This window comes from Podarcis vaucheri (assembly GCF_965113315.1).
Source record: "Podarcis vaucheri genome assembly, chromosome: 7".
Lineage (NCBI taxonomy): Eukaryota > Metazoa > Chordata > Lepidosauria > Squamata > Lacertidae > Podarcis > Podarcis vaucheri.
The window spans coordinates 34485431-34503385 of record NC_138765.1 but is presented as its reverse complement, the minus strand read 5'-3'; the positions used below and the strand labels follow the sequence as shown (position 1 = coordinate 34503385).

The window sequence follows — 17955 nt, the reverse complement described above, 5'->3', positions numbered from 1 at the left end:
GGGTTGTCATATGACTTCTACTATGGGTTGCTATAACTCCCTACTTGAGACCCTGAAGAGCCTGTCAAATGAGGCAGAACTTAACGAGATAGATTAACAAGTCTGGTTCAGTAAAGGCCAGCGTCGTATGTCCACACCCACCAGTGCATATTCATGTATATATGTATGTGAGGGAGTACAGTATATATATCAGCATGTAAAGACTAAGGGTCTCCTCCAACATCCACACCGCACCTCCCAGTCTCCACAGAAGTCCTTGCAAACAAAGTCCCGACACTGACTGAGATGGGAAGGTCATGTGTCAAGGGAGAGGGGGATGGAACTGTGATGGAAGTGTGATGCCTTGTGATGAGGGTGTGAGATCTGCACACAATCCCCAGCTAGCAGATGTTCTGTTTCACTCCTCCACTGGCTCCAGGGAAAACAGCAGCACGAGAGGCATAAGCCACTGCCTCACCTTTAAAAGTCATACCATCACACTCCTGAGGACACCTGTTTTTCCCCTCTCTTGTGCAACAGAAAGGCTGTCATTCACTACTATGGAAGCAAAAGAGTGTTGCACAGGGAGAGAGGGAGAGACATTGTCCTTTCAACCCGAGTGCCTGCAATGTTCAGGCCCTCTGTGCTCTCCCTTCCCATCCTAAAGACAGACATCTGACTAGCGCATAGACTGAACAAAAAAAGAACAGTGGATTATTGCTGCATGGCAACATTTCCCCAAATTAATTCGCCATATTAACTTAAGTTAACATAAGAACCCCCCTGATTTGGATCTATCAAACACCAGCTACCCAACACTGGATGAATGACAGAAAGTCAGTGACACAAATGTCCCCACCATTCTTATTTGCTGGGGAACGGATACGTCCATTATATTGAAAACTGTTACATGAAATGGCAACAATCCACAAAGAAAACAGGAAAAAATGTAACTTTAGTCCAACCACTGCCATCCTGAACCTGATGTTAATTATCAGCCCCACTGGCTTAGCCATTCCAGCCAACCCTGGCTCTCCACCTCTTGGCTTGCAGAGAGTCTGTGAATTTTAGGGGCCCACCACCAAGTAGGCTCCTCCATCAAGGCAACTTCACACCTACCTAAATGATGGAAGGATGCTGTCGTAATAGCACCAGGTGGCTGTCAGGTAGGCCCGGCTGACATCCGTTGAGTAGAGGCGCCATGCAGCCTGCACCAACCGGGACGAGGGGGATGGGGGTAGGGAAAGAGAAGGGCATGTTCTTTATGCATTGCTTGTTTTCCCCAGTGCCCATCTCATTATTGTTACTGACTGACACTCTCTCATTTTGAAATCAAGGTGGCTCACGAAGATATCACAGTATAACAAGATAAACAAGATATATATCTCCCTCCTTCCCTTTCTTTCTGTGAAATCAGCAATTAACAGCATTAATAACAAATACAACTTAACATCTAGTGAAGGATGATGACTGGACATTAAACAAGAGAGGATGCGGCTTCGGGAGGAAATGACCAGCATATGTTTGCAACAGGAGCTGGAAACCTGATTTTAAGAAATTGTATTAAATTTAAGTACCGGTAATCTGGTCTGATTTGTAACAATTTGGGGAAAACAATTTTTTTTATAGAAAAAATGAATAGCAAATACAATGAATACAACTAAAAAACACAGACTTGTGTTTGTTTGTTTGTTTGTTTTTTAAAAAAACCAAACAGTGTCCCTATATTTATAAGACAATCAGAAATGGTCTAATAAGGATGGCCATTTTCAAAAATGTGCTGTGGGTGATTTACTGGAGCCCTGAAGCTAAGTGATCATGTGAGACTCAGAAAAGAAGCCAGGAAGGGACTGTATAATGGGATATATTAGGGCTTTCCTAGTCCCTTGGGAGAAACTACAGTTAAAAAAGACATGCAAGATAGACTCCACCTCAGTATTGTTACAGGAGATAAACAAGATAAGAGTAAAACCACGAAACTGCAACAAAAACACAGCAATTTAAAACTGCAACGGGACCATCTTTTGCTGCACACACACCATACATTCAAAGCACACCCAAATCCTGGGAACTGTAGTTTGTTGAGGGTACTGGGAATTGTAGATCCCTGAAGGGTAAACTACAAATCCCAGGATTCTGGAGGGGTGTGTGTGGATGTGCTTTGAATGTATGGTCTGTACACTTCTTTTTCTAATACAGAAGACCAGGTATATTCTCACCCACCAACCCAACCTGCATTTGGCCAGACGTTGTTGGAAAAAGGATACTGGATTTTAAAGGTAAATCATGAAAAAGCTTCACAGGGAAGGAACTGCACTATTGCTTTGGCAGAAATGGAGCCAAAATCTGCTGCCTTTTACCCCACAGATGTCCCAGGCAGCAATCTTTGCAAATCAAGACAAAAGATTCCCTCTCCATTTATTCATTTATTCTTGCATACTGTAATGTAACAGAATCTCTAAGTGGTCCACACACAATGCAAGCGCCATTTTCCTCCTTTACTTTCCAGAGCAACTTGCCCCCTCCCTTCACAGTGGCAGTTGTGGTTCTATTGCAAAACTGAAATGGTACCTGTGGTTTGAAGCTATGGTTAGGAGGGAATCTGATTTCTGTAAATCACAGAGGGCATCGCTGTGCATTTAACACAAAGCCATGTTTAATGCTGGGAAATGAAGTGAGTGGTGGTGCTAGCCTGCATCCACAAAGCCGGCTTCTGATTTGCAAACCATAGCGAAAGGGGTTCTGCTGCATGGGGCAATGGGCAAAGGAGCTCCCCTTTGTGTCCCATTCCACATACAGATACGGACCGTATCTCTCCACACCTTCAGGTAGCTGGCCATGTAGAAACATTGGAAGCTGTCTTGAGATGTGTCAGATTATTGGCCCATCTAGCTCAGAACTGTCTCAGAATTGACAGCAAGCTCTCCAGGCTTTTAGGCAAGGAACTTATCCTAGCCCTACCTGGAAAAGCCGGGGATTGAACCTGGGACTTTTTGGATACCTTAGGCAGGTGTGGGGGCATGTCACACAGTGTATTCAGCTCTGTGCTCCACAACAATGGTAGGGATGGCCCAGCTGGAAAGTCACATCTCCCTGTACCATGACATTGTTGTGAACTGGCTTTAGACACTGTACTCCTCAGTCTAACACAGAGGCCCTCTGTAACGTATGCTTTGTCTCATCACATATTCCAGTATTAATTTGTTTCATTTGATCAGATGCCTTGAGTATGAGGCGCTCAACCCCATAGAGAGGATTTGGGGCAGAGGCAGGGGGACAGGGCTGGGGCCTAAACCAGAGGATGATGAGCCCATAATCTTCTCCCAGGAGTCCTCAAATTACAGCAGCTCAATATTCTGAGATGTTTCTCCCAAATCGTTTCCCATTTATTTCTGGGGGTGGGAAAATGCTCTATAAGAAATTATTGTGGGTGGGGTGGAAGAAAGTGGACGCCCATATCACCATTTTCCATCTGCTCCAGAAAGCAAGGCCTTCTGAATTGGCCGGCGTTATCAGGTGGGGAAGCACAGAGGAGCCCTTCTTGGGAGCAAAGGGGGCAGAGAGCTGTGTCCTTGCGATTGCTTTGTGTGCTGAAACAATGAGTGTGTTCCCCTTTTGTCTCGCTCACTGTCCATTTCCAGCTGTTCCTCGTCGGCCTTTCAGCGAATGAAAGGCAACTTGGAGTTGCATTTAGCAGTGGGGCAGCAGGAAAGCTGACAGGAGGAGATGGGAGGGGCAGGAGGGGTCCCCTTTGTCACAAGAGTCCTCTGAACCAGAGAGATAACGCAGGAGTCAGAAGCATCTTTCCAGCAACAATGGGAAGGGAACAATCTAGGCACAAGGCTAACACACCAGGATTTTTGTTCTTTGCCCTGATGGCAGGTTCTATATTATAAAATGCAGGGCAGATGGAGGGACAGCCAAAGAAAAACTGAATCGGAATTGGGTTGAGCATGCAACATGGGGAGGGGAAAGGGGGCTAAGAAGGAGGTCACAGATAGAACAAGGATGAACAGGCAAAGGACCAGACTGCAACACTGGGCTTCTTGGGGAGGCAGGGCAGGATATAAATTTAATAAATGAGATTATTGTGCAGGGGAACCAGCCAGGGGCACGCCAGATCTTGTTGGACTCCAACTCCCATCAACCCCCTGACCACAGGCTGTGCTGGCTGCAAGGGCTGTTGGGAGTGGGGCAGTTGCTGTCAGTCAGTGTAGACAATATTAAGCTAGATGGGCCAATAGGCTAAAGCCTCCAGTGTTTCAAGTAAAAAGCTGCTTCTTATGTGAAAAATAATAATATACGTAACCATGGGAGATAGGCCATCTACACCCAAACCTCTAGGACTTGGAGGAGGTTTCCTGGCTAGCTTTAGCAGTTTCCCCTTTGGATCCAGCTTTGATGGGGTTAACATGCTGAGCTCATAGGAAAACCAGAGTCCTGGGGAAAGCTGATGGGATTCCCACCCACCACCTTTTCCTATGACATGCTCAGCTATTGTATTTAAGCAAGAGAAGGGGGCTGGGGTTGCATTTTCCTTAAATAGGGCTTGCATTGTTCTTCCAACTGGCAGTGGCTCTCTGAGATCTCAGGAAGAGAGTCTTTCTTTCTGAGCCCTGATGAGATATTTTTATCCAGAGAGAGTGGTGACTAAACCTGGGACCTTAGGCACAATCTTGTACTGTGAACTGGGACCCCTCCCACTTGAGCATTACTCTACTAGCAATGATACTTAGGGCTTGCTCCATGCTTTCTAGGCATGGGGCGGAGTGGTTTTTCATTTGCCGTTCTGCTTTCCCCAGGGAAACCTGCTGTTTACCACTGAATCTGGCAATCTGCAAAAAACCCAATTGCTGTTTGTTCCGATCAGTGCTAAACCATGGGTTTTCCCAGTGGAAAGCAATGGGACAAGTGGAAATCTGCATGAGCCCTTGTTCCCACTGTCATCAATTTTCTAAGGCAGGCAGAGTGTCGTTTTCCCCAACTCAAGATCCATTGCCAGGGATGCTTTGCCACTAAGCTGTGCCCCCCTTTTGTGCCAAGAAAAGCTGCACACTGTGATCCATACAAATTTGATTACTTTCTCTTATTTTGCATAATGCATTGTCATATTGTTTGTCCTGGGGAGGAGCTATATTACTTTAAGAAACTGCTGCTCAGCCTTGCTTTTTCCCCCTCCCTCCTCCCCACCCATCCCTCCTTCCTTGTGTGCCATAAGCAACTGCAAGAGCCTAAAGAGCAGGGTAAAAATGTTTTGAGGGGATTTTTTATTTGAGATCCCTGCATTGCAGGGACTAGATGAATCTTGGGGATCCCTGCAACTCTACCATTCTGTGATTCTAAATAAGTAACACCTGGTTTCTTTGGGGGGATTATTCCAGCCATTCCATGAGGTGTTGTCCACACCCTTCTAAGCATACCTCCACAATTACAAGGGCAAGGATTTGGCTATCACAAATAAAGAAGTGGGGGGAAATCCCAGGATCTCAGCCCACCCACAGAGCTGGAGAAGGGCCTTGCAGCAAACTCTTCTCTCCTTTCTATCCACCTGGATCAAGTTGGCCGCCGGTGTCCGTCTCTTCTCAAAATGCTTCTGCCGATGCTGCTCTTGGACTTTGAGAGCAAACCCCGAGCCCAGGATCCCCTGTGTGGAAAAGAGAAATGGAGCAAGAAAACAGAGGTCAAGGCCTAATTTTGGAGGAGGAGCCCCATCAACTGCTTGGAAAAGCCCACCAGCCCACCTGCTTGTGCCAGACAAGGGCATTGGTGTCTCCTCACTTCCCCCTACCCACCAGTCTGCCATCCCTGTCAGCCTCTCCCCCAGGTCTCATTGGCACGTACTTACAGCAGGTAGAGCAAAGAACGATATGCCCAGGAGGGCGAAACAGGCTGCCAACACCCGGCCCAGCCACGTCTGGGGGGTCTTGTCCCCGTAGCCAATGGTGGTGAGTGTGATCTGAAAGCAGAAGAGGAGATGTCAATACAAATCCTTTGCCATCACCCTGCCGTCAACCTGGCAACTTCCAAAGGTTGTTGGACAGCAGCCCTCGCAAGCCCTGACCATTGGGCATGCTGGCTGATGAGAGATGTAGCCCAACAACATCTGAGAATAGAATAGAATAGAATAGAATAGAATAGAATAGAATAGAATAGAATAGAATAGAATAGAATAGAATTAAAGAGTTGGAAGAGACCATGAGGGTCATCTAGTCCAACCCCCTGCAATGCAGGAATCTTTTGCCCAACATGGTACTCGAACCCACAACCCTGAGATTAAGAGTCTCACTCTCTACCGACTGAGCTATCTCAGTGAGGAGGACTGGCTAGGACTAGGCTGGCATCTGCTAGATTCACGTCAACTTCTGGTTCCTTTACACGCTCAGAGGGTGAAGCTGAGAGATACACAACACTTTTCATTTCTTAAGTTCAGTTCACCACAAAACATACTGAAAATAAAACTGTTGGCACCATAATGCCGTTACAAACATCTACGGTGTCACCAAACTTGGAATCCGGTGTCCTTTCTGGTTGCCTCACCCCCAGTTGGATCTGGGCAAGGTTCAGAAAAAGGCAACCAAAATGATCATGGGGGTGGAGCAATTCCCCTATAAGGAAAGGTTACAAACATTTTGAATTTTTCGATTTAAATAAAAGGTGTGTAAGTAGGGGTGGGGAGCACAGTGTGGCAAAAGAGAAGGTCTCTCTCTCTCTCTCTCTCTCTCTCTCTCTCTCTCTCTCTAACTAGAACTCAGGAATATTCAATTACTGGTAAGATGAATGTTGGAAGATTCAGGAGTAGCAAAAAGAAACCACTTCTTCACACATTACATAGTGAAACAATGGAATATGCTCCTACAAGAGGTTGTGACGTCCACCAACTTGGATGGCTTTAAAAGGGAATTAGACAATTCCATGGAGGATAAGGCTGTCAAGTCTATTAAGCATGTCGGCAATGTTCTACATTCTGTGCTGGAGGGCACTGTGCCTCCCAATGCCAGTTGCTGGAATCTCACATGGGGAGAGTTGCGTCTGTTGCTTTCAGGCCCTCCTTGCAGGTTTCCCATTGGGGCATCTGGTTGGCCATTCTTAGAAAAAGATGCTGGACCCCTCTGGTCTTTATCAACTACAGTTGTACCTTGGAAGTCGAATGGAATCCATTCCGGAAGTCCGTTTGACTTCCAAAACGTTCAAAAACCAAAGCATGGCTTCTGATTGGCTGCAGGAAACCCCTGTAGGGGTCTTTTATGTTCTTATTTCCTCATCAGTTTGTTTTTTAGCAAAGTCCTCACTGTGTGTGTGTGTGTGTGTGTGTGTGTATGTGTGTGTGTATTCCTAATACATGCATTTTTGTATGCAACTTTGCCAAATATACAGATTTTGCCAGCCATTTCCCTTAACATGATTTTTTTAAAAAAAAATTAACAAGATGTATATACTGCTTAAAATAAAAAAGCTCTAAGCTGCTTACATAAATAGCATAAAATATTCATAATAATAAAAGTACAGCAAGGGCACCTGCCTAATATTAACAGGAAAGGAGTCTCAGAAATTAAGTACTGTCACACTATATGATGGGTTCCTTGTAAGTGTAAGGATGAACATTAAACAATACATGTAAAAGGGCAATCTCAGCATTTTGCTACATTCATGTATATTTTTATGCACACTTTCCCTTAATATATGCATTTTTGCACCCATCTCTTTGGTTGGAGAAGGACATTACAAAATTCAAAGAAGTGTGAATTTCAAAGGATAGCTGCCATTCGCTTTGTTATGGGAAGCATGAATTAAAGGTAAAGGGACCCCTGACCATTAGGTCCAGTTGTGACCGACTCTGGGGTTGCGGCACTCATCTCACTTTATTGGCCGAGGGAGCCGGCATACAGCTTCCGGGTTATGTGGTCAGCACAACTAAGCCACTTCTGGTGAACCAGAGCAGCACCATTTACCTTCCTGCTGGAGCGGTACCTATTTATCTACTTGCACTTTGACGTGCTTTCGAACTGCTAGGTTGGCAGGAGAAGGGACCGAGCAACGGGAGCTCACCCCGTCACAGGGATTCGAATCGCCGACCTTCTGTTCGGCAAGTCCTAGGCTCTGTGGTTTAACCCACAGCACCACCTGAATTAGGCAGCTTCATATTAAATAGCAAATTGAAGTCAATTTCTTCCCCCTCCACAGACTATGGAGGATATTCTCTGCACTCAGTCGTCCCCACCCCCTGCATCTTAAGAATATAAGACAGACCTTTCTGGACCAGGCCAATGGCACCTCTAATCCAGCATCCTGTTCTCACAGTGGCCAACCAGAAGCCTATGGGAAACCCACAAACAGAACCTGAGCACAACACCACTCTCCCCACTTGTGATTCCAGCAATTCCTAGCGTACAGTCTCTGACAGTGGAGGGAGCACATAGCCTGGTCCTCCACATCTCCTAAGCACCCAGTGTGCTCTCAACAGGTCAGTTGAAACATCCCCCAACAAACTTAACTTCTTCTCCCTCCCTGACCATCCCAAGACGAAAGAGCAGGCCAGATCAAAAAGATGTCTAACTTACCGTACCCCACCAAAGCGAGTCTGCATAGGTGAGAAAATCTTTGTTGGTATCTTTCTCTGCCAGGTAGACAAGGAAGGAGGCGAAGATGAGGACCAGGAAACCGATGTACCAAGCTGTGATCAGCTCCTGCCCACACACACACAAACACACACACAAACAAAAGTGAACTTCAGCAAGTAACCTGAAAAGGAACTTGGAGCAAAGCAGTCCTAGCTGAAGACATAAAAAGCCAGCTAGAAAACCAAAGGAATAGGACACAGAAACCTAAGTCATGGAACAGAGTGCAAGATTCAGGGGCTCTTCTACTGAGATATGAACATACCCAAAAGTACCAGGAAAGAAAGGCCTTCCTAAACTACAAAAGCCACAACATGACTGGTGATTCTCTGGAGTCATTCAATGTTTCATTCAATGGAGTCATTCAATGTGTGTTTGAAATCCACACAAGGAGATAGCAGCATGCTCAGGGGAACCTTGAGCGTTGCAGAAGTACAGTTTTAAGAAAAGCAGCCTCCCAAAGACACACACCCACACCCCAAACCAGCCTAATGATGACTGAGCATGCTAAGTGTCCACAGAAAGTTGAATGTCACTTAAAAATGAAAACGGAAAACTGGGCAGATGGTGAGTAGAATGCCCTGCTTGGTTTCTAATTGCTTCTAGTCTCCTGGTGGAGGGGTTGGCTGGCTGGCTTGGACACCACACATAATCATTCCCACTAGAAGATGAGAAGGCCACTCTGATATATAGTCCATGCCAGTTCTCTCTATTTAGTTCTGTTCCATTTGGAATTACAGTGGTACCTCAGGTTAAGAACTTAATTCATTCCAGAGGTCCGTTCTTAACCTGAAACTGTTCTTAAGCTGAGGTACCACTTTAGCTAATGGGCCTCCCGCTGCTGCCGCGCTATTTCTGTTCTCATCCTGAAGCAAAGTTCTTAACCCGAGGTACTATTTCTGGGTTAGCAGAGTCTGTAACCTGAAGTGTCTGTAACCTGAAGCATCTGTAGCCCGAGGTACCACTGTATCTTGCTTCGTTTTCTAATTGTAACATTTTTATCTGTTTTTATAATTGTGTACTATATTTTTGGTGATTTGCCCTGGGACCTTACAGTGAAGGGCAAGTGAGAAATATTACAAACAAACAAACAAATAGTGATCTTATTAAGAGACCACGTGGTCTCCTGGAACTTTGTATAAGCTTTGCTGCTTTGCATCATTGTTTATTCAGAGAGGAAGCAGACGTGCTGAGAGGAGGGAGGGGGAAGAAATTTAATCTCTGCAACTGACAGACCCAGTTTTCTGTCACCAAAATTTCTTTTGGAACAGCATACAACTATCACTCAGATTATGCACTTCTCCAGATTTTGCAATGCCCCAAAAATGTGCACACAAAAGATGTACTATACATTTTATTGAAAGGAGGAAAGACAAGCATATATTTTATGCATTGGAAAGCATACAAAAATGTGCATTTTAGGGGAAGAAGAATACATGTGCAATGCAGAATATGTACAATTTAAATGTAGAATTTTTTGTGCTTTCTGTTTTTTAAAATCTGCAAAACCTGAGATGGGACAGACCTTTGATTGGGCAACAGCAAAATGCCATAGAATGGAAACAGGTTTATCCATCTGCCTCTGGTTGAGAACCCCTGATTTTCCAGAAGTTGATGATTCAATTTTTTTTCAGTCTCATAGTCAACCTCAAAAAGATTTAAAACCACTTTCCGCATTGGAAGCAGTATGCCTCTGAATACCAGCTGCTGGCAACCATGTGTGGAAGAGTGCTGCTGTATTCAGGTGCTCCTTGTGGGTTTCCTGTCTACATGTGGGTGGCTACTATGGGACTATGGGAATAGGGTGATGGACTGGATAGGCCCTTGGCCTAATCTGGCAGCAAGACTCTTCTTGAAGACAAATGAGAGGCTGAAGGTCTTTAGGTCTTTGCAGTGCTGGAACTGAGCCTCTTTCTTCCCACACCTCAAACATGGCCACCCCCACCCCCACAGTGTGTTTTGTACCTTCTATTTTTGCCTCAGGCTGCCAACTCACCTTGCTGTGTGCATAAACCACTGAGCCCAGGAGCTTCCAGGTGCCGCCGCGGCGGTCCATGCGCACCATGCGCAAGATCTGTAGGAAGCGCATGCTGCGCAGTGCCGAGGTAGCAAAGATGTTCCCCTGGGTGCCAGCAGCGATGACGGCCAGAGAAGCAATGCAAACGATGAAATCTGGAACATAAGAAGAGAAGGGGAAAGCAAGCGTGATCCAGGGCCCAAGGTGTGGGCCGGTCCCCTGTGTGTTCAGCAAAAAACCTCTGCCTAAGCACAGAAGCTGGTCACCTGAAGCAGCACCAATAATAATTTATTATTTGTACCCCGCCCATCTGGCTGGGTTTCCTCTGGGCGGCTTCCAACAAAGACCAAAAATACACTAAAATGTCACACATTAAAAACTTCCCTGAACAGGGCTGCCTTCAGATCTCTTCTGAATGTCAGGTAGTTGTTTATCTCTTTGTTATCTGACGGGAGGGCGTTCCACAGGGCGAGCGCCACTACCGAGAAGGTCCTCTGCCTGGTTCCCTGTAACTTTGCATCTCGCAATGAGGGAACTGTCAGAAGGCCCTCGGTGCTGGACCTCAGCATCCGGGCAGAACGATGGGGGTGGAAATGCTCCTTCAGGTATACTGGACCAAGGCCATTTAGGGCTTTAAAGGTCAACACCAACACTTTGAATTGTGCTCAGAAACGTACTGGGAGCCAATGTAGGTCTTTCAAGATGGTCTTGGCGGCTGCTCCCAGTCACCAGTCTAGCTGCCACATTCTGGATTAGTTGTAGTTTCCGGGTCACCTTCAAAGGTAGCCCCACGTATCCCAAGAAACCAGAGGCCTTCCTTCTGGGCATTGTCGGCCAGAAGGTGTTAAAAAAGGATAGAACTTTTTTTATGTATGCTACAACTGCAGCAAGAATTCTTATCGCCAAGTATTGGAAGACCCAAGATTTGCCCACACTGGAGGACTGGCACTCGCAATTGATGAACTACATGGAACTAGCCGAGATGACTGCAAGGATCCGGGACTTGGGAGAAGAAGCAATGGAGGAGGACTGGAAAAAATTCAAAGACTATTTGCAAAAGTATTATAAGTTATATGAAACATAAGATGTCGTATGAATGGGAACTTAGCTCCAGTAACGAAACTTGAATATTTATGAAATTCGATAAGATTTATGAAAGAACCAAGATTTAAATGGGTAAAAACGATATTATGGTATATTTTTAGAGTATATGGTGATCAAGAGATTTAAATCTAAATTGCAATTGAAAATATAAAGAAATACACGAAATAAGGGTATAATTTGCTGATAAACTTATTGTTAAGAATGCATTGTGCGGGGGACGGGGGAAGTCCAATGGAAATTTGAAATAAGTCATTGAAGTGGTCGTGTTCCTTTTCTTTTTTATTTCCCTTCTTTTTATCTTCTCTTTTTATTCTTTGACTGTTCTGTTATTTCTGTAAAAAATGTAATAAAAATTATTATAAAAAAAAAAAAACAAAGGTAGCCCCACGTACAGTGCATTGCAGTAGTCCAAGCGGGAGATAACTAGAGCATGCACCACTCTGGCGAGACAGTCTGCAGGCAGGTAGGGTCTCAGCCTGCGTACCAGGTGGACCTGGTAGACAGCTGCCCTGGGCAGAAAATTGACCTGCACCAAGGATTTGCAACTGGGCCAAAAGTACACAGAGAGAGAGATTCATAGGATGTTTACGTTCTAATGGGGCGATAGGGAAGCACACATCCCTGAACTATGAAAAGTCTTTTAATTGTTTGTATAAAAATGTGTCCCAGGGGCATAGGAAGCTGCCTCATTTTGAGTCAGATCACTGGTCCATCTAGCTCCATACTGTTGACACTGACTGGCAGTGGCTCTCCAGAGGCCTCTCTCCACTCTGCCTGGAGATGTGGACGATTGAACCTGGGATCTTCTGTATGCAAATAAGATGCTCTGCCACTGAACTGCAAGAGCAATTCAAAGCACCTTGCAAAATATAAAAACAAACATAAAAATAACAATAATCCAGTATAACTGTCTAACTAAAAGCTGCATCAATAAATAAGAACCCAAACAGCCAAAAGTCAAAAGCAATTACCGGTACTTAAACTGAACCATGGAATCAAAAGCTTGTTTTAAAAACAGCATCTTCAGTTGTAGGCAGAATAGAAAGGAGGAGGATAACATAACCTCTTGGGGCAAGGCATGCTATGCAGTGACACTGCTGTGAGACTGGGGCAACGGAACTATTTTTAAAGTTCTCTTTTCAAAGGGCTACACCAGCTCTCCTGCGGCGAAGCGAGTAAGACTATGCAATGCATGCAGTGCTCAGGACTTCCAGTAGGTGGCATTCAAGGCCGTCCTTGGTTAAGAGAACTTGATAGCTCAGCAAAAATTAAGAAAAATGTGGGTCTCTAAAGGACAAAGCAGGGCTTGAGATAAAGGCCACCCAGAGCTCTTTAAGAACTACAGTAAAACAACTTGGATGTCTTTATTCAAATCATGAAGAAGGTATTAAAAACCTTCTGTGAAAGGGGAACATAAGGTCTAGATGGCTTAAGGTCACCTGTATCTAGGATCTCACTGTTTCTGGGTCCTATTAACCTTTGGAGCCCTTAGTAGCTTGAGACCAAGATCCCTGAAAAATCATATTCTCTTATATATAACTGCTGTAAGCCTTAGATCTTCAGAGGACTTGTTCCAGGTGCCCCCACAAAGGTAAGCCACAGGCTCAGGGGCTTTTCAGTGGTAGTAGCTGAGCCGTGGGACACCCTCCTAAGAAAGGACCATGTGATGCCTGCATTGCTGTCTTTCTGGAACATTTTTATTCTTTTTTAACAACCTGCATTTATTTATTTTTTACAAATATACAATTTTAGCCTTTTCAGCCCCTGTTTACGTGCTGCATGATGTACTTTTGAATTGTCTATTTTGATTCTCCTTTCTTCCAGAAAATGAATTTTATGTTGCAAGTTGGGTTTTTCAAAAAATAAAATAAAATATGAAATTGTCTTTTTAAATTGTATGTTACCATTCTATGCACACTACCCCAAGAACAATGTTGCTGGCTAGCCTTGTATCAGCGGTGGGGAATTAGATACAGGCAGAGGGCCCCATCCAGAATTGGTTCACCCTCTGTGGACCATTTTTGATGGGCAGGTTGGGGCCACCTATCTGTCAATTACCTGATGTCATATGGCACCCCCCTGGCACAAAGTTCAGGCCACAGCAGCAGGTACAGGCTTATATCTGATCTCAGCACATCACTAAGATCAGAAATGAAGCTCTGTTTGCTCTTTGAAAGGCAGCAGGCACAGAATTATCTCCTGATCTTAGTGCAGTGCATATCTGAGTGCTTAGATTAAGGATAACAGATTGCTATTCCTGATGTCTGGTGGCTAACAGGTGGGTGTGGTTTACACATTCGGTGCAAAGATGTGGTCCAGCTGTGCACGCCTTGCTATGTCTCTTCCCGTGACTCCTCCTTCTCTTCTGGCTGCTATAGAGCAAAACGAAAGGCGTACCTATGACACAGAAAGGTTTCCGGGCAAATCGAAAGCGTCCCTGCCAGCCTCTGTAGCGGCAGCAGCAGCCGGCTGACCAGACTCTGATGATGTACTCCATGCCAAAAACCACAATCATGACAAATTCCTGCAAAGGAGGAGAGAGGAACAGAAAAAATCAGATGTGGGGTTTTGGAGAGGGGTAAACCAGGCAGGAGAAAGCTACAAAACACTTCTGAAATCACTCTCCGTTAACAGTAATAGTAAGAACTTGCCCCGCCCCCTGTATGTTTGTGTGTGTGTGTGTTGAAAGTCACCCAAATAAGCAGACATGTGGCTAAGTTTAAAATCAATAAAGGAACATGCTTCTTGGCACTCATATATTGTATTTAATAAAATATTTACACCTCGCCTTTCAGGACTACTGTACCATAAGACAGGCTACACCTTCTCCCACAAAAGCATATTAAAGATAGCTATTGAACCCCTATATATAAAAAAGGAAAAATAAAACCAGAGCAAAGCAACGGTCTTTCATAAAGCACAGTTAACTTACAAAACTTGCTGCCGTAAAAATTAAGAGACAGCTGTTAATTTGAAAGACTTTAAACAAACTCATGATAATGTGTTTTATGGCTGCGGCGGCTGCATTTTATAATTCAATATTGCATTGTTGTAACCATAATTTCTCACCGTGGTCGTAACCTGGTATTATCCTTGTAATCTAATATTCTATTGTTTTAACCTGGGGCTTCACAGTAAAGGATGGCAAGGAATCGAATAAATAAATACCTCTTTGATTACTCATGACAACTAAAATGGAGCCTCCATGTTCAAGAGACAATCAGCATAATCTCTGAATGTCAGGCCCAGGGAATGAGCTGCAGGTAGAGGCTCCCGCTTAATGGCTTCCCAGAGGCATCTTAACAGGCTGGCTGAAATGGGACATTGGACCAGGTGGGGCTTGGATCAGACCAGAAGTCCAGCTATGAGATTCCTCCTTAATGCGACTACCAAATGTCAGTTCAAGCCATGCAAAATGAGACCTCTCTTTCCCCCCCTCCCTGCAGTTTCCGCCACAGCCCAGTGACCAGGCCACCTCGGCAGGCCCCCGTGGACCCCACAAGCAGAAATTAGAATCCGGAAAGGGCAGGGTGGCATAGGGACCTGCTTTCTAAATATAAATGTCCTCATTGAAAATCATTGATCCCTCTCCCAAGCAAAGGCCAGACCTCAGATAGCAAAGGATCTCTTCTGGAGAAGGTGGAGGAAGTTGGTTTACACCGATGCCGGGAATTCACTTTCGAATAGATATTTGGGGGACGTATTATGAGAGCCCCCAGAGAAGTTCAGCTGCAAAGCCACTTGTGAGCACCAGCCTGGCTGGCCTATTCGTAGGAACACATGAAGCTGCCTTACACAGAGTTGGACTATTGGACCATCTAGCTCAGTACTGTCAACACTGACTGGCAGCTGCTCTCCAGGGTTCCAGGAAAAAAAGTCTCTCCCATTCCCATCTGGTGATGCCTGCAAAGCAGAGGCTTTCACTGAGCTACAAGGGAGTCTGCTACAGGACACCCTTGTGTCAAGCCAAGGAACTACGGCAGCTGTTTCCATGTACAGTGGTACCTCAGGTTAAGTACTTACCGTAATTCACTCTTAATTTGTACTTAATTCATTCTGGAGGTCTGTTCTTAACCTGAAACTGTTCTTAACCTGAAGCACCACTTTAACTAATGGGGCCTCCTGCTGCTGCCGCGCCGCCGGAGCACAATTTCTGTTCTCATCCTGAAGCAAAGTTTTTAACCTGAAGCACTATTTCTGGGTTAGCGGAGTCTGTAACCTGAAGCATATGTAACCCAAGGTTTGTTTCACAAACAAACCCCTATTTTGCTTACTAGAGGGAAAGTCACACGGACCTTCTTAATTTAGTACAGCTGAGGTATGGAGCCATGGTTTCTCATGTAACTGAAGAAACCCAACCTTTTATCCATATAGTTAATCACTACAGTAGGGACCTAGGAATCTGCCTTCCACTTAGCTAATCTGCCTTATAGCAAGCCAGACCCTTTGTCCACCCAGCTCAGTATTGTCCACATTGACTTCCAGCAGCTCTCTCCAGGGTTTCTGATGGGGAACATTACCAGTCTTTCCTGCAGACACCAGGGACTGAACCTGGGGTCTTCTGTGCACAAAGCGGGGGCCCTGGCACTGAGCTTTGGCCCTTCCCTTTTGCTAAAGTAAGATTCCAGCCCTTGTGGTTCCAAATAAAGGGATGGTTTAAATAGGAACAAAGGAAGATCCCTTCTACTGAGTCAGACTATTGCTCCATCTAGCTCAGTACTGTCCACACTGACTGGCAGCAGTTCTCTGGGGTTTCAGCTGGGGGGGGGGATATTGCCAGCCCAGAGATGCCAGGGATTGAACCTGGGACCTTCTGCATGGAAAACAGATGCTCTGCCAATGAATTATAACCCTTCCCTCAGAGATGGCAGCTTCACAAGCCTCTCCATCTTTCCTGGTCTGAATGGAAAGCCAGAGTGGCGCTTCAGCACCCTTGCCCAGGAAGCCGTATGAGCAGCTCACTTGCATCCCTTTCTTGCACCCTTGGAGCACTAGTCAATAAGGGCAAGTTTTCCCGCCGTGTCAGCTTTGTCCTGCCTCATCGCCTCCCTTTCCTTTCTTTCCTTTTTCACAAACAAACCCCTATTTTGCTTACTAGAGGGAAAGTCACACGGACCTTCTTAATTTAGTCTCCATCTCAGTTGGGAGAATTCCAGTGTCAGCCGTTTCTGACAGTTTGGGGGAAAGTTGCTTTTTTTAAAGATTCTTCTCGCCCACCCCCTCCCCCTGGGTTTGGTCACCCTTCCCTCTTCCCCAAGTTGTCACCCGCCTTTTCCATACGGATAAAGTTCACCACCAGGACTGCCGGCTATGAGAAGAGGAATCTTGCTACCAAATCGGACCAAAAGATCCAGCTAAGCTAGCATTATGCACCCAGAGTCCTCCAGGAAGCCCACAAGCAAAGCATCTGACAGGTACTGGCCCTACCATTAGGCCAAGTGAGACAGCTGCCTCTATTAGAGGAGGTTTGGGGCGGTAGAGGCTACTCCCCGGCTGTCCTTCTAAGTCCTGTGGTCGTATCCCTCTGTTGGAGGGTAGACTTGCAAACACAGCAATGGTGGCTGGTGCTCACTGGGGTGGAAGGCAGGGAGGCCAACAGCAGGTGGCGCCAGAGGCAACTGTCTCCATCCTCCTCCTCCTCCCCGCTGCTGAGTTCTGCAAGGGCAACACTGAGACCCAGGAGAAGGAAGCTGACAGCCACTGCTGCCACCACCTGCAAAGGTTGCAAGGCAGGAGGCAGGAAAGTAGATGTAAGCTGAGGTTGGTGGGGCAGTGCTCCCCCAGTTGCCCTAAAGGACCAGTCAGTCTCCATTGCTACACAGCCTGTCCCAGCCCCCTCCTAAACTACTCTGTGGCCTCAGGGGAAGCAGAGGATGCTTTTCCAGTCATCAGTGTGAAATTATTATTATTATTATTATTATTATTATTATTATTATTATTATTATTATTATTTATACCCTGCCCATCTGGCATTAAAAGCTTCCCTAAACAGGGCTGCCTTCAGATGTCTTCTAAAAGTCTGGTAGTTGTTGTTCTCTTTGACATCTGGTGGGAGGGCGTTCCACAGGGAGCGCGCCACTACCGAGAAGGCCCTCTGCATGGTTCCCTGTAACTTGGCTTCTCATAGCGAGAGAACTGCTAGAAGGCCCTCAGCACTGGACCTCTGGGCAGAATGATGAGGGTGGAGACGCTCCTTCACGTATACTGGGCCAAGGCCATTTAGGGAATTAAGGTTCAGTT

The 17955-nt window shown here is 45.6% G+C and overlaps 1 protein-coding gene across 3 annotated transcripts in view; it reads right to left on the bottom strand.

Moving 5' to 3' along the window:
* Positions 1-17955, bottom strand: part of KCNQ4 (potassium voltage-gated channel subfamily Q member 4) — a 103507-nt gene that overhangs the window by 22624 nt on the left and 62928 nt on the right. For all 3 annotated transcript variants that reach the window (XM_082233366.1, XM_082233367.1, XM_082233368.1), the window contains exons 3-8: positions 14113-14239; positions 10591-10766; positions 8538-8663; positions 5825-5935; positions 5528-5623; positions 1099-1187 (exon numbers count right to left, since the gene is read on the bottom strand). In XM_082233366.1, the coding sequence (XP_082089492.1) occupies positions 1099-1187; positions 5528-5623; positions 5825-5935; positions 8538-8663; positions 10591-10766; positions 14113-14239 (725 nt within the window). The remainder of the gene's footprint in view (positions 1-1098; positions 1188-5527; positions 5624-5824; positions 5936-8537; positions 8664-10590; positions 10767-14112; positions 14240-17955) is intronic.